The sequence below is a fragment of the Brachionichthys hirsutus genome, chromosome 6 (genome assembly GCF_040956055.1).
Source record: "Brachionichthys hirsutus isolate HB-005 chromosome 6, CSIRO-AGI_Bhir_v1, whole genome shotgun sequence".
Taxonomy (NCBI): domain Eukaryota; kingdom Metazoa; phylum Chordata; class Actinopteri; order Lophiiformes; family Brachionichthyidae; genus Brachionichthys; species Brachionichthys hirsutus.
The window spans coordinates 13,018,788-13,031,357 of record NC_090902.1 but is presented as its reverse complement, the minus strand read 5'-3'; the positions used below and the strand labels follow the sequence as shown (position 1 = coordinate 13,031,357).

The 12,570-nt window shown below is 44.8% G+C and overlaps 4 protein-coding genes across 4 annotated transcripts; 2 read left to right on the top strand and 2 right to left on the bottom strand.

Moving 5' to 3' along the window:
* Nucleotides 1-422: 422 nt before the first annotated feature.
* mmgt1 (membrane magnesium transporter 1) lies at nucleotides 423-2,513 on the bottom strand. Its single transcript, XM_068740503.1, has 4 exons — nucleotides 2,422-2,513; nucleotides 2,041-2,093; nucleotides 1,842-1,945; nucleotides 423-1,278 (listed from the first exon to the last, which is right to left on the bottom strand). The coding sequence occupies exons 1-4, from the start codon at nucleotides 2,498-2,500 to the stop codon at nucleotides 1,122-1,124; spliced, it is 393 nt and encodes a 130-aa protein (XP_068596604.1). The 5' UTR covers nucleotides 2,501-2,513; the 3' UTR covers nucleotides 423-1,121.
* A 299-nt stretch (nucleotides 2,514-2,812) lies between these two features.
* On the top strand, nucleotides 2,813-4,513 carry pfdn6 (prefoldin subunit 6). The gene is made up of 4 exons (XM_068740470.1): nucleotides 2,813-2,984; nucleotides 3,171-3,241; nucleotides 3,328-3,452; nucleotides 4,307-4,513. The coding sequence occupies exons 1-4, from the start codon at nucleotides 2,921-2,923 to the stop codon at nucleotides 4,413-4,415; spliced, it is 369 nt and encodes a 122-aa protein (XP_068596571.1). The 5' UTR covers nucleotides 2,813-2,920; the 3' UTR covers nucleotides 4,416-4,513.
* A 2,816-nt stretch (nucleotides 4,514-7,329) lies between these two features.
* On the bottom strand, nucleotides 7,330-8,027 carry her5 (hairy-related 5). Its single transcript, XM_068740103.1, has 3 exons — nucleotides 7,980-8,027; nucleotides 7,806-7,901; nucleotides 7,330-7,734 (listed from the first exon to the last, which is right to left on the bottom strand). Exons 1-3 carry the CDS (start codon nucleotides 8,025-8,027, stop codon nucleotides 7,330-7,332), a joined length of 549 nt encoding a protein of 182 aa, XP_068596204.1.
* A 2,409-nt stretch (nucleotides 8,028-10,436) lies between these two features.
* Nucleotides 10,437-11,797, top strand: her11 (hairy-related 11). Its single transcript, XM_068740102.1, has 5 exons — nucleotides 10,437-10,490; nucleotides 10,676-10,771; nucleotides 10,883-10,976; nucleotides 11,133-11,315; nucleotides 11,397-11,797. Exons 1-5 carry the CDS (start codon nucleotides 10,437-10,439, stop codon nucleotides 11,795-11,797), a joined length of 828 nt encoding a protein of 275 aa, XP_068596203.1.
* The last annotated feature ends 773 nt before the right edge of the window (nucleotides 11,798-12,570 follow it).

The following is a 12,570-nucleotide window of genomic DNA, read 5'->3' as shown; positions in this document are numbered from 1 at the left end:
TTTAGAACTGAAGACGCCTGCTGGATCAGAGCAGAAACGTCTTAAATCTAACTCGGAACAAGTCCAGCTGATTTTTTGTGATGAACCAGAAAAGTCTGTTTAACAATATTTGTCAGTATCAAAAGCCATCCAACAGAAATCACCAAAATTCGTTTTATTATAGATCATTAGCCTCTGTTAAATTTCAATGCAGGTTGAAAGCTTAGCTTCTGCTGCCACCTACAGGTCAAACATGAGAAGTTGCTCTGACTGCAACGTCACGCAGGTTGTTCTCATTTTCATTCGTTTTGTAGTTTTGTCTCCCAGAGGAATAAAAAGTTACCGTAACTTATCAGTACCTCAACATTCACAGCTAAGATCTGACCCCTCTTCTAGCCTTTGAACATAAGATAAAGAAAAAACAAGACATGAACGCAGACACCTTATAAAATTAGTATGTATTTTATTAAATTAAAATTCAGCATTTTACAAATCTTAAAATGTCAAATGAAGGTAAAACAGACTTCACCCAAGTGAATGTACCATTTCTCTGTTTCATCTTGTGTTCACAGTACTAGAACGCCTGCCTAATGGTGTTCGTTCCCCCCCCCCACCCCTTGAAGTGATGATTTCAAGTCATGCAAAAGCTCTTTGATTCATACACAATGTAGAAATGAACTTTTATTCTTTCCAGGAAATCATAAAATGAATAAATGGTCCAAAATTCACAAATGAAAACGTATTTCAGTTGACAAAATCTTGACCCGATAGCTGCTGAAGACTGACGTGTTGGTGAAGCGGAACTAATTCAGAAGACTCGCTTACGTCCCCCACACGAAGACGCTCAAGGATGGGACATCTCAAATCAGTCCAGACAGGACAAAACAAATGGTGGACGTGTATCTTAAGACTCTGGAGTTGTTATATAATCTATATACAAAACAAATTTGCTTGAACTATTGAAGGGTTGGCACGGTTAGCGTTCAACATGGTGGTACCCACTTCAAAGGAGATGGCCGACTGGACAGCGCATTAGTTCATTTACAAATAAAAAGTAGAGGAAGATGAATGCTCGCTTTGTCCCCTCTCGCTAACAGAAACACGTCCGACGTTCTCTACGTTACGGGCAGCAAAGCCCAGTCTCAGTGCAGATGCTCCAGTTTACGTAGCCTCATGGGATTAGGAAGCGCTTGCTGGTTGCGTGCAGAGGAAGGCTCCTCCTCCGGCGTGCGGAATAGCACACGACCGCGGTGGTTGAAAAGGTAAAATGATGGGTGGTTCCTCAGCGTATCAAACGTCCTGGGGGGGGAATAAACAACAGGATAAAGTCATAGCTAATATTTCACATTCTCAACATAGCTGCGTAGAAACAGTATCTGCTTTAAACAGTTTGAACAATGAAATTCGTTCTACAAGACAAATTATCTATTTTTTTTTAATGCCTGCCCTTTCTTTGATGTTTAATATGTACCGTTCTAAATATGGACTCGAATAATGACCTGCTGAGCTCAGGGCACTTCAAGCACATATTCTCTGGGTGGAGGATTTTATACAGGATCTTTTACTAAAGTGAAAAATGTTCATTTTTTTCATTCTAATTTCTGCACAATGTATTTATAAGGCAATCTGTAGAGCCTAATGCAGCCATTAGTCTCACGCTGCATACACTGGAAGCTGAATATCGGCACTGAACTTGTGAGTTCAGATGCAAATGTGATATTTATAGATTTCTCATTCATTGTTGCGAGAATAAATCCTTCAACACTGCTACGATGCATGTGATCTCTCACACTACTTCCAACGCGACGGAGGAGACAATCGTTTATCCATGGAGCGAGGATCTGAACAGGAACGCGGCTTACTTGTTTTTCAGCTCAGAGGAGGCGTCCATGTCTCTGAACTCCCCTGCAATGTGCACAATTCCATAACAGGTCATCACAAACGATAACAGGGTCTGTAATACGATCTGCAAAGAGAAAGAGACACCGGTGAAGAAAGTGATGTTTACAGGGGGTTGTTGTGAAGATTAAAAGCGACTTCAAGACGTTGACTGTAACTTACATCAATTGGTAGTGTCTCGTTTTCCTTCTCTGTGAGGCGCATATATGACCGATCTGGGGGGGGGGGGGGGGGCGAAGGGGGGATAAATGTATGTTAGCCAGCAATTAACTGTATATCATTTCCTTGTGTGTGGTGTTAGCTAAGATGCAAAAACACACGAATCTACAGGAGCCCGTCTTTAAAATACAATCCCACACAGCAAGATCATGTTTGAAAACGAATGAATGTGGACGGGGCGAAGCTAAGCTAGCGCCCGGTTGGCTAGAAAGGCAAGGCCCAACCTCCGGTGCCGCCAACCCGCTCCGCGATAAATGAGTCCCGTTCGAATAAAAAAAAAAGACACCGAGATGTGTTTTTGTCACTCCCCAAGATTAAACTTACGCTGCGCCGCTGAAAAGGCCGCATGAGCTAAAGCAAAAAGTCCTACGCCGACAACACCTTTCCAGAACGACGACGCCATCTTGAATCAGAAGAATTAGCAAGTAAAGCGCCGTAAAACGATGTCGTAAAAACAGTGGTGACAGTCACAACAATCAGAGTCGGAACACGTCGCACCAATCAAATAAAACAGGCAAATACATATTAATGCACATGTACTATATATATACTGAATACTGTATACATACAGCAAGTAAATTGCAAATGAATGTGAAATACACATACTGCGTGCTAGTATGAATGCTCGCTTTATTTCGTGTTCCTCAACTGTGTTGGAATGACTTGAGCTCTTATTTTGAAGGGGTCAGACAAGAGCTGTTGCAGAGCTTCCGTTTCCTTTCAGCTGAGCTAACGCGGAGCCTTCGTGTCATGCTACGTTTAGCATCTTATTTTTTGTCGAAATATTATTCCGTCTGAAACGTTTAACTGATAGAACACAAACATGGCGGACGCCGTTCAAAAGAAACTGAAAGCAGAGTTAGAAAAATATACACTGATTCAAAAAGGTACGTGTCAGACATCAGAGCGTGGTTCTACCTGACCATATGAGGAGAGCTAGCCAAAGGCTAAATGAACGTTTCATCCGTAATGTGTGCTATTCGAGTGTTATTTCTGCTTTCCAAAAAAAGTTGTCATATTGTAAAAGATAAATAGTGAATGTATTGTCTCCTCTCCTCTCTAATAATACTTAGATGTTAGCAAAAGCATGTCAGCCAGACAGAAGCTGGAGGCGCAGCTGGCAGAGAACAACATCGTTAAGGAGGTACAAACATGTCGGGTTCCTTTTTAAAAGGCGCCGTTAGCTTCTTTCAGAGCGTTCTGTGTTCAATATGTTGTCTGTCTTCACAGGAGTTGGACGTGCTGGACAACTCAAACACAGTTTATAAACTCATTGGCCCAGTATTGGTGAAACAGGACCTGGAGGAGGCTAAAGCCACAGTCACTAAGCGGCTGGAGTACATCAATGGAGAGATGTGAGTCAGAAAAGCTGCGGATCAGGCTTCTGTCCGAACAATCTCTGCTCAGTGTGGGACAGCGTGTGTTCACGTATACGCAACATATCATTTTTCATTTTCATTTTATTCATGTGCACAATAATAAACATAAACAAAACATTACAAAGGCAAATAATAGTGCAGGAGAGGAAAAGAAGCCCAAAGGGCTTATATAACAATCCTCCCCTCAAGTTCAAATTAACTAAATAAAATCAATCAATATATATATATATATATATATAAAGCAAAAAAAAAGGAAGTTAAATAAAAGCTGAAAAGGAAAAGATACACGGGAAAAACCCAGCAAACAAAGTGAGCAAAAGAAAGAAAGAGAATATAGAAAATAAAATAAAATAAAAACAATTTTAAAAATAAAACCCAAAATCAAAACAAACAAAAAAACAAGAACAAAGATCATACAAACTACAAATTAATTTCAAAATACTATACATGCCTGGACAGAATATACTTCACCAAATTAGACTTAAACATTGTGTACATAGATAATATTTTTAACGGCTTGTCTAAAGAGTTCCAAAGTTGAGGAAGTTTGATAAAGAATTTATGACTCGATGTACGACAAAGCGATAAATATCCTATCCATAAGGCCGATTGGTGTGGTTCAGTCTCAGATTTAATCATTGCTCAGTACCGTGATAAACTTAATGGTGACGCACAGCTGTAGTTTTTGGTACCTTTGTGTTGTAGTCAGAGTTAAATTATCAATGGGGAAAACATCTCTTCCTCATTCTCCTTTCTGAAACTTGAATGTCTCGGTGTTTGTTTGTTTCGCTTTGTCAAAGCATTCTTTTTTTTTTCTCCTCTTACGACAGACAAAGGTACGAAACGGTCCTGAAAGACATGAACAAGAAGTCGGAGCATCAACGAGAAGTCTTGTCCAGTTTACAGCAGGAGTATCAGAAAGCTCAGGGCAAAGTCTGACCGCGCGATCCGGCGGCACCGAAACACACAGATGAACATTGAATGATGACGTCACAACGTCAACCCGAATACTCCATTAAATTCTGCTGGTATCGTGGGGGGGGGGGGGGGTCATTTACAGTGTTATTACTGTGACTTTGCTCTTGTTACTAATAAACATGTTTTTCATGAAAGTCATCCTGCAGCCTTGTTTTTAATTAAAGCTGTGTGTGCCAGTTGAGGATTTAGGCAATATGAATAATCAGGTTCAGATTACAGTGGAAGCATTAAAGATCACGTATTACTGTATACTCTAAATACTAAGTACTTAAGTACTAAATACTTTTTATTGATTTGTCCCTCGGAGGGCAATTTGGTTTACAGCAGTTACAGAGTAACCGGAGTCTGCTGCTGGTCGCCGTGTGCGCAGGCGCTCTTTTTATTCCCCCACAAGTTAACGTGTTTCCCAGGCCCTTGTATGAAATATTTGTGACAGTTTTTGGTCAAAATAGCAAACAGATGCTGCAGGACAGCGTCCCTCTTTTCTGTCTCAAACAGATGCTGCAGGACAGCGTCCCTCTTTTCTGTCTCAAACAGATGCTGCAGGACGGCGTCCCTCTTTTCTGTCTCAAACAGATGCTGCAGGACGGCGTCCCTCTTTTCTGTCTCAAACAGATGCTGCAGGACGGCGTCCCTCTTTTCTGTCTCAAGCAGGTGCTGCAGGACAGCGTCCCTCATTTCTGTCTCAAACAGATGCTGCAGGACAGCGTCCCTCATTTCTGTCTCAAACAGATGCTGCAGGACAGCGTCCCTCTTTTCTGTGTCAAACAGATGCTGCAGGACAGCGTCCCTCTTTTCTGTCTCAAACAGATGCTGCAGGACAGCGTCCCTCATTTCTGTGTCAAACAGATGCTGCAGGACAGCGTCCCTCTTTTCTATCAGAAAAGCCTCTGAAAACGCAACTAAGTTCATGCATGGGCACGTTCCCCCTTCTGTGACGTCACAGGGGGAGAGATTTCTGCCAGAGGCGTTTCAGTAGGTGATTACAGAACTATGCAGGATTTACTCCACCTTAATAGTGTAGAAACACGAAGAGTGAGTTTTCCCTAATATGTCTCCTTTCAGATTTGCTGCTCAGATAAACCGGTAGTTTTATTTTTATAACGCCGTCAAAGTAAGATGAGAACAAAAATGATTTTCTTCATTTCAAAAGGAAAATTCTGTTTTCCAAGATGTCTGGGCGACGTGAGAGAATAAATAATGACAGGCAACGTTAAATAATTTACACGTGACGTCACGCATTCGTTGCAATGGCTGAGATATTTTGTTTCAGATCATCAGACCCTAGACCAAATACAAGTGTGTTCTTCACACGAATAACTCCGTACACGCGCAATAAAAACACCGTTTCTTCCACGAGCCTGTCCCTTCTGGCGCACGGATAGCGTCAAACGCGTTAACGCCTGAGGTGTGACGCGATCACGGCCCGAAAGCACGTGGCTGCCCGGAGCGTCCAGAATACGGGATGAAATAATCTGACAAAACCGAAAAAGAAAGGAAGTAAAATAATAAAATAACTTCCCGGGAAATTGCTAACGAATAAAACGAAAGTTACTGCGTCACATGTTTTACCGGTTGGAGCAAAAGGCGATTGATCACTTTGTGTTTATGACGCAGGCGCAGATGTGACGAAACCAACAGTTGCGAAAACAACTTCCGCTTTAAATATTTAGCAGCAGCCTGAACAAAACATCTTTCAGTTTAAATTAATTCTACAATTATCCGGGACTGTTTTTAATGACTTTTTTGTATTTCATTAAACAGATCCAATCTAATTTACACAGATCTGACTCTTCACCAGTTTAATCTGCAGTGTGATCTCAGATTAAACCCTAATCTGATTTGTACTTTCAGACCAGTGGAAGGAATTCACCAGCAGGACCGTCCAAACTTTCACAAGAATTAATCGGCACATCGGGATTTATATTCTCATTAAACATTTTCACGTACAGTATATGAACAACGGCAGCCGGTTTGCTTCTTCTTCCGCATCCTCTTAATATTAAATCAAAAAGCATTCTTTTTTTTTTTTTCTGGATATGCAAATTGAGAATTTCACCGAGGAGAACTTTGTTCCACATCAACAAGTTCGTTTTCTGCAATATGAAAACACAGAAGAGTTCATTTCTGAATTTGACTGACTCTGCAGTAGGCTTTTATTTTTGGGGGGGGTTAGTTAACTATTTAACCTGCTAGTAAAACCTGGTATCTCCCTCCCTGCAGAATCGGTGTCCCTAAAATCAGCATGGATTCAGTGATGGGGGGGTTCTTTAAATACCCCCCCACCCAACCCAGACACTCGTCCAGTCTGAAAAGCCTTTTTTGTTGTCTTCCTATTGGCCCATCAGTCTCACTACACACGTCGCCAGATCGGTTTCCACTCCACGCATGGGGGGGGGGGGGGGTGTCTGTCTCACGGCTGAGCTGCGGTCACGCCGAGCAGTCTGATGCTATACAGTGTGTTAATGAGCAGCAGTTCAGCAGACGACCCCCCCCCCGCGTCGTCAATTCAATAACTGTTATCAAGGGCGATAAAGTACGTGCTAACAACCCCGTGGACCCCCCCAGCGCGGCTTTAGAGACGCCTTTCACGTGGCCGATTGGCCACTCTGCATGCGTGAATGATGCAGGAGCCAGATAAGGGTCGGGTAAACTTTTATTTTAATTCCTCATGAACAGGCTCGAGAAACGCACAGCAAAAGAAAAAAAAACTGTTTTACGCAATGCGTAATGCGTAAAACGCAATTGTTTTACGCAATGCGGACAGATCGAAACAAGAAAAAAAATGATGGTGGTGGAGATATGTCCTCTGTATAAACCAGGATAATAATAAAATATAATACATTTCTACAGTCCTTCATTTATACAACGCGCGTCACTGCGGCCAGGGCCTCCAGGGACCGCTGGGGGGCGAGGGGGCTGCCATCCTGTGGGGGTCGTTCACCTGGCTCAGGTAGGAATGGCCGCTCCTGTTCTGTTGGGTCAGACCCGGAGGAGCCGGAATCAGCGGCCCGCGGGCGGACACGGAGGGCGACGGGCGGGCCTGACCCGCATCACCGCCGGGTCCCGTTAACTCCTTGGTGGCGATGAACCGACTAACGCGCAGCATGCAGGACTCCATGCCTTCCCGGTAGCGGTCCCCGCTGGCGCGCGTGGGGCTCGGTTCCGTGGGCCTCGGTTCCGTGGGCTGGCCTCCCTTGTCCGTCTTCAGGAATTGAACCACGCTCTCCAGGATCTCCGCCTTGCCCACTTTTGGGTTCTTCATGTTCAGCCGTGTCGCCTGTGTGACCATTAAGGGGTGTTTTTTACGCGAGCTTTAGCCGATTTGAATGCGTGACGCGCGGCTCTTACCTCGTCGTGCGTGCCGTCCGCCATCAGGAGTCGTAACTTCTCCAGACTGTGGTTGATCCGATCTCGTCTGCGTTTCTCCATCTGAGGTTTGGACACCTGGAAGTTCAAAACAAAAAGATATCACAACGTTCCTCCATCCATGGTGACGTCACGGGGATCTTGGAGCAGCTTGACCTTTCTCACGGTGCGTCTTGGACGCGACTCCGAAGGTAAAGTTTTCATCGTAAAATAAAAAAGTTTCCTGGAGGGGGGATCTTATTAGGATAAACCCCACATCAAAATGGAACAGCTGCGTCCTCGCGGCAATCTGCTAACGCGCGTGCGGTTAGCCCCGCCCCCCGCGGGACACGCCTCCCATTCATTCCGCAGCAAGCGCGGCCTTGACGCCGAGGAGCGTCTGGCTTCCACAAGACGTGCTCCGCGATGTAACGAGGGAACGTGTCAGTTACAATATAATTGTTTTAAATCTACTCAAATCACGAAAATCTATTTCAATTATCTACATTAATTTTTTTTTTAATCTTTCACTTGAAGAAAGCAAATATTAAAAAAATAAAATAAAACACAAATCAACTTTCCATGAACACAAAGACGCGGGCCTGTTTTCAGCTTCGTGACGTCATGACGTTAGCACAAACGTTCCAAATTACAGATTTGTAAAAACGTGATTTTCCTGGAGCCAAACGGGATGGACATTGAAAGCTGGTAAATCGGTCCAGTTGTCAAATGTCGTGGAATAAAAGATGTAATATTTCTCACACCGGAGTGGAGTGGAGTGGATTTTGTTTTTGTTTAAACGCATTTCATTTCCATTTCCGGGGGTATAACAAAGGCAAGGAGTAAAACCTCATATCCGTGTATTTTATTGCTTTTGTTGTCTAAGATAATTTATATTTTAATGGCACCTTTACAGAAAATGGTAAAGTTAAGGAATAATCAAATAATTAATGAATTCAACATCTGTAGGATAAGAGAGACTTGTCAATGCGCTACAGGGATGATCAATAGACTATCTGTAACTGTTTGAACCCACTTCTCACAGACACGCACGCACGCACACACACACACACACACACACCGATCATTCTCCCTCATCGCCTGTTGTTGGAGCCACATTGCGCCATTCACACCTGAGCGCCTCATGCTGGGAATAAGAAGCTCCTTAATATTCAGTGGGCGTGGTTTCACGCAAGACGCACAAGGCCCACGGGAGCGCGTGAGATTGACCCCATTTCTATGCAAGAGTCCAAAGTTGGAGTGGGAGTGGGAGTCTCCGCTTGCCTTTATGGATCAGCCTGATCCCCGTAATAGGCTCACGTGTGGCGATAACGCTGGGATGATCGGATCACGGGGATCCTGCATAGATTAAGCCTTTCAGAGGCAATGATACTTCCGTTTCAAAGAAAGGGTGATTAGAGGAGGCTTAAAGATCACTCGTGTAACCATGGCAACTCACTTTAGTGCTTCTTACGCAGCCTTAAGTTTCCATCGTGGTCCCATTGCAGGAATGTGATGACATTTTAAGTAAAAAAAAAAACATGTTTTACTTTGGTAAATGTTATATGTTATAGTCTCTCCATCCCTCTCTCCTTTGTAATTGTGTGTGCGTGGAATTTAAGCCACGTGGACCCGCCCCGCAAATAAATCCTATATAATGTGTTCGCCTGAGCCCCGTGAAGGAAACTAATTAGCGGCGAAGAAGCGAACCGTGCCCGTCTAATATCGTGCCTCGTCGGGGCGTGTCGTCCACACAAAGACTGAAACGTGTTGAATGCAAAAGGCCTGACGGGGTTGGAAGCAGGGGAACCACCAACTGGGCCGGTTTTTAGAGAGGGGGGGGGGGTCCCGTGTGAAGCCCAAACAACAGAATCAGCGCACACTTAACACCCAGATGTAATAATCATCCTCACACTCCATCCCATCCCACGCAGGAGCGAGCAGCCCCGTTTGCTCCAATGTAAACCCCGCATTTAGATGGTTTAAAAACGCGTTTCATGCGTTTTATGCACGCGAGATGCGCTTCATAACAAAAATCTGTTTGCGCGCATTGGACGTGAAGCGATAGAAATGACGTTTGGTCTTTTTTCCACACACGTAGCAGAAGAAGCTCACACATCATAAAAGTCTTCATCTGCTCAATTTCTCACTTCACTTCTGTTTCCCACGAGAAAAAGAGAAGTTTCCCATCGTCTCACCTCCGTGGGCTTTCTCTTGAGAGGAGTGGGGCGTCGTGGAAGCGCTTTTCTCATCCAGCCGAATGAAATTGATGATGCGCCAGATTAACGCAAGAGAATACAGATCCATACTTTTACGCTCACTGAGATGCGGCTGATGCAAAAAAATAAATAAATAGGAAGACGTGATGTTGGATAAACTGCAAGAGTTCAGTGAAAACATTTATGAAAGATAAGTTCAAAACCATTTCTACACTGATTTATTTCGCACGTCATTACCTTTATTTTGTATTTTTTTTAAATATATTTTCAACTGTGTTAGTTCTGATAATAAAACTAAAGTCACTTGTCGTCACTCACACCTGCCAGCCAATCAGAGGCAGGGCGCAGTCTCCTATATAAAAGCCGACGAGCCACTGGAGGTTGTTCACTGTGCTGCGGTGGGGGACTCGACACCATGACAAGGAGACTGCAAGATCCGAGCCTGGAAGATGGTAGGAGGAGAAAAAGGGTAAGATTTTAATTTTTTTTTTAATTTATTCAGGACCATTTAAATCAGGCACAATTTGAAGCTGCCCTCTGAGGAATGAATTACAATGTTTTCAACTGTAAACATGACAAAGAGGATGTGTGTGTCACAGTTTTTACGCTTATCTTTACACTGCAAAAAAATGGATATTATATCTCTTTCTATAGCATCTGAAACCAGTTGTGGAGAAAAAGAGAAGAGATCGAATAAATCACAGTCTTGCAGACCTGAGAAGTCTGTTGTTGAAACTTACGTCTGACCCAGTGAGTCACGTGTAAAGAAAATCCCACCCAGCTTCTCCACCTATACTAAGAGGACCGCAACCTTAAAATGATGGGATGCATTTCTCCCCGTTTCACTGCTTTCATCCACAGCGGCTACAGAACCCTAAAATTGAGAAAGCAGAGATCCTTGACTTGGCTGTTGAATATCTCCAAAAGTGGGCAGATGGGGAAAACCTGAACGGAGGTGAGTCTGAGAAATGATCTCCCACTCGCTTGAAACATCCCGTTTTCACCTGTTTTAGTCCAACGCTCTTCATCCCTGGCCCCGGACTCTTCTCATTCCTCGCAGGCTCTACCGATACTTACGTGAAGACGCACGCTCCGGTGGTAAGCCACCCAGCGTCCGGCGCTGCTTCTCTCGTCACCGTGGAGAGTGCAGGATTTCACCAGTGTGTGGCCCGGCTGTCCAACTACATGCACAGAATCGCACCGGCACAGAGGACCAGCCTGATGGAGGGGCTGAAGCATCACACGGAGAGCCTTTCATCAAATAATAGGAAGCCAGACTTCACCCAGAAGGCGGCTGCGTCTGCGTCTGCGTCTGCGTCTGCGTCTGCGTCTGCGTCTGCGGCCGCAGCCGAGGCTGAGGCGGCTAAACGGCTGCATGCGGCTGCTGCAGATCTGATTTACACATCTGAGAGGAGAGAAGAGTCTCCAAAGTCGCTTTTCCCGTCACACTCCCCGTTTCAGCCTCACGCTTGTTCCACACCGTGCCACGACTATCTGTCTCCTCCTCCCTCTCCTTGGCTCTCTCCCACTTTCTCCACGTATGCCACCTCTCCTTCCTTCCCATCATTTGCCTCTCACTTCTCCTTCCCCCCCAGCCTGTCGCCTCTGTCTTCCAACACCTCCTTCTTGAGTTTCTCACCCACTCTCCTTCACTCTGGCCCTCCCGCCCTCCCCTGCCCACCTCTCAGCGTGTCGAGAACTCCTCCGCAACACCCCGCACAGAGGGGGGGGTCACCATCAAACTCTTCTTCAGCCACGTGGAGGCCTTGGATTTGATTTGGATGACCAGCGAGACAATGTGGGAGCAGCGGCGCCCCTGGTGGGAGGCAGTGTCTGGAGAGGATGAAAAGCTTGCCCAGCAGGGATGTATAGTGTACATATCATTCAAATGTTTATATTTTTCATTCGGCGTGTAATAAAATGCATTTTTTAACTGAAGCTCTGCACATTTATCATCTTTATTTCTGTTGTCATGCAATAACCTTCAATCATAGACCTCCCGGATACAAACGCATGAAAAGAAAAGAAAAAGAAAGCTCCGTCAGCATCTTGCATACAGTCCACGCCCCTTTTTCACAAGGTAGATTCTGAAAGTCAGGATGAATAGGAGAATCTCAGAGCCGTAAATATATTCCAGTTCTAATAGAATACCCAACCCCATAACCGTGTCTTCTATGGCGTTCTCAGAGGCCCGGGCTGAAGTCAAGCTCCTCGGTGGCTGGACGAGATCCGCCCTGAGTATCTTAAGTCTCTGGATGTGCAGGGACTGTCTTGTTTGACACGTCTCAGTAAGACCGCATGGCGGTCGGGGACAGTGCTTCTGGACTGGTAGACCGGGGGCGGTGGTTCCCCTTTTCAAGAAGGCGAACCAAAGGGTGTCCTCCAACTACAATAGAGTAAAACTAACAAAACAGAAAATCACCACAGAATATCCTCCCCGAGTTCGATATACTATTCTGGCCATTGCTCCCGTGGTCCCAATCATTGGGTGCATGTACCCCCAGGGCGATGCAGAGGTACTACACGGGGTATTTGAGAAAAAGGGGAAG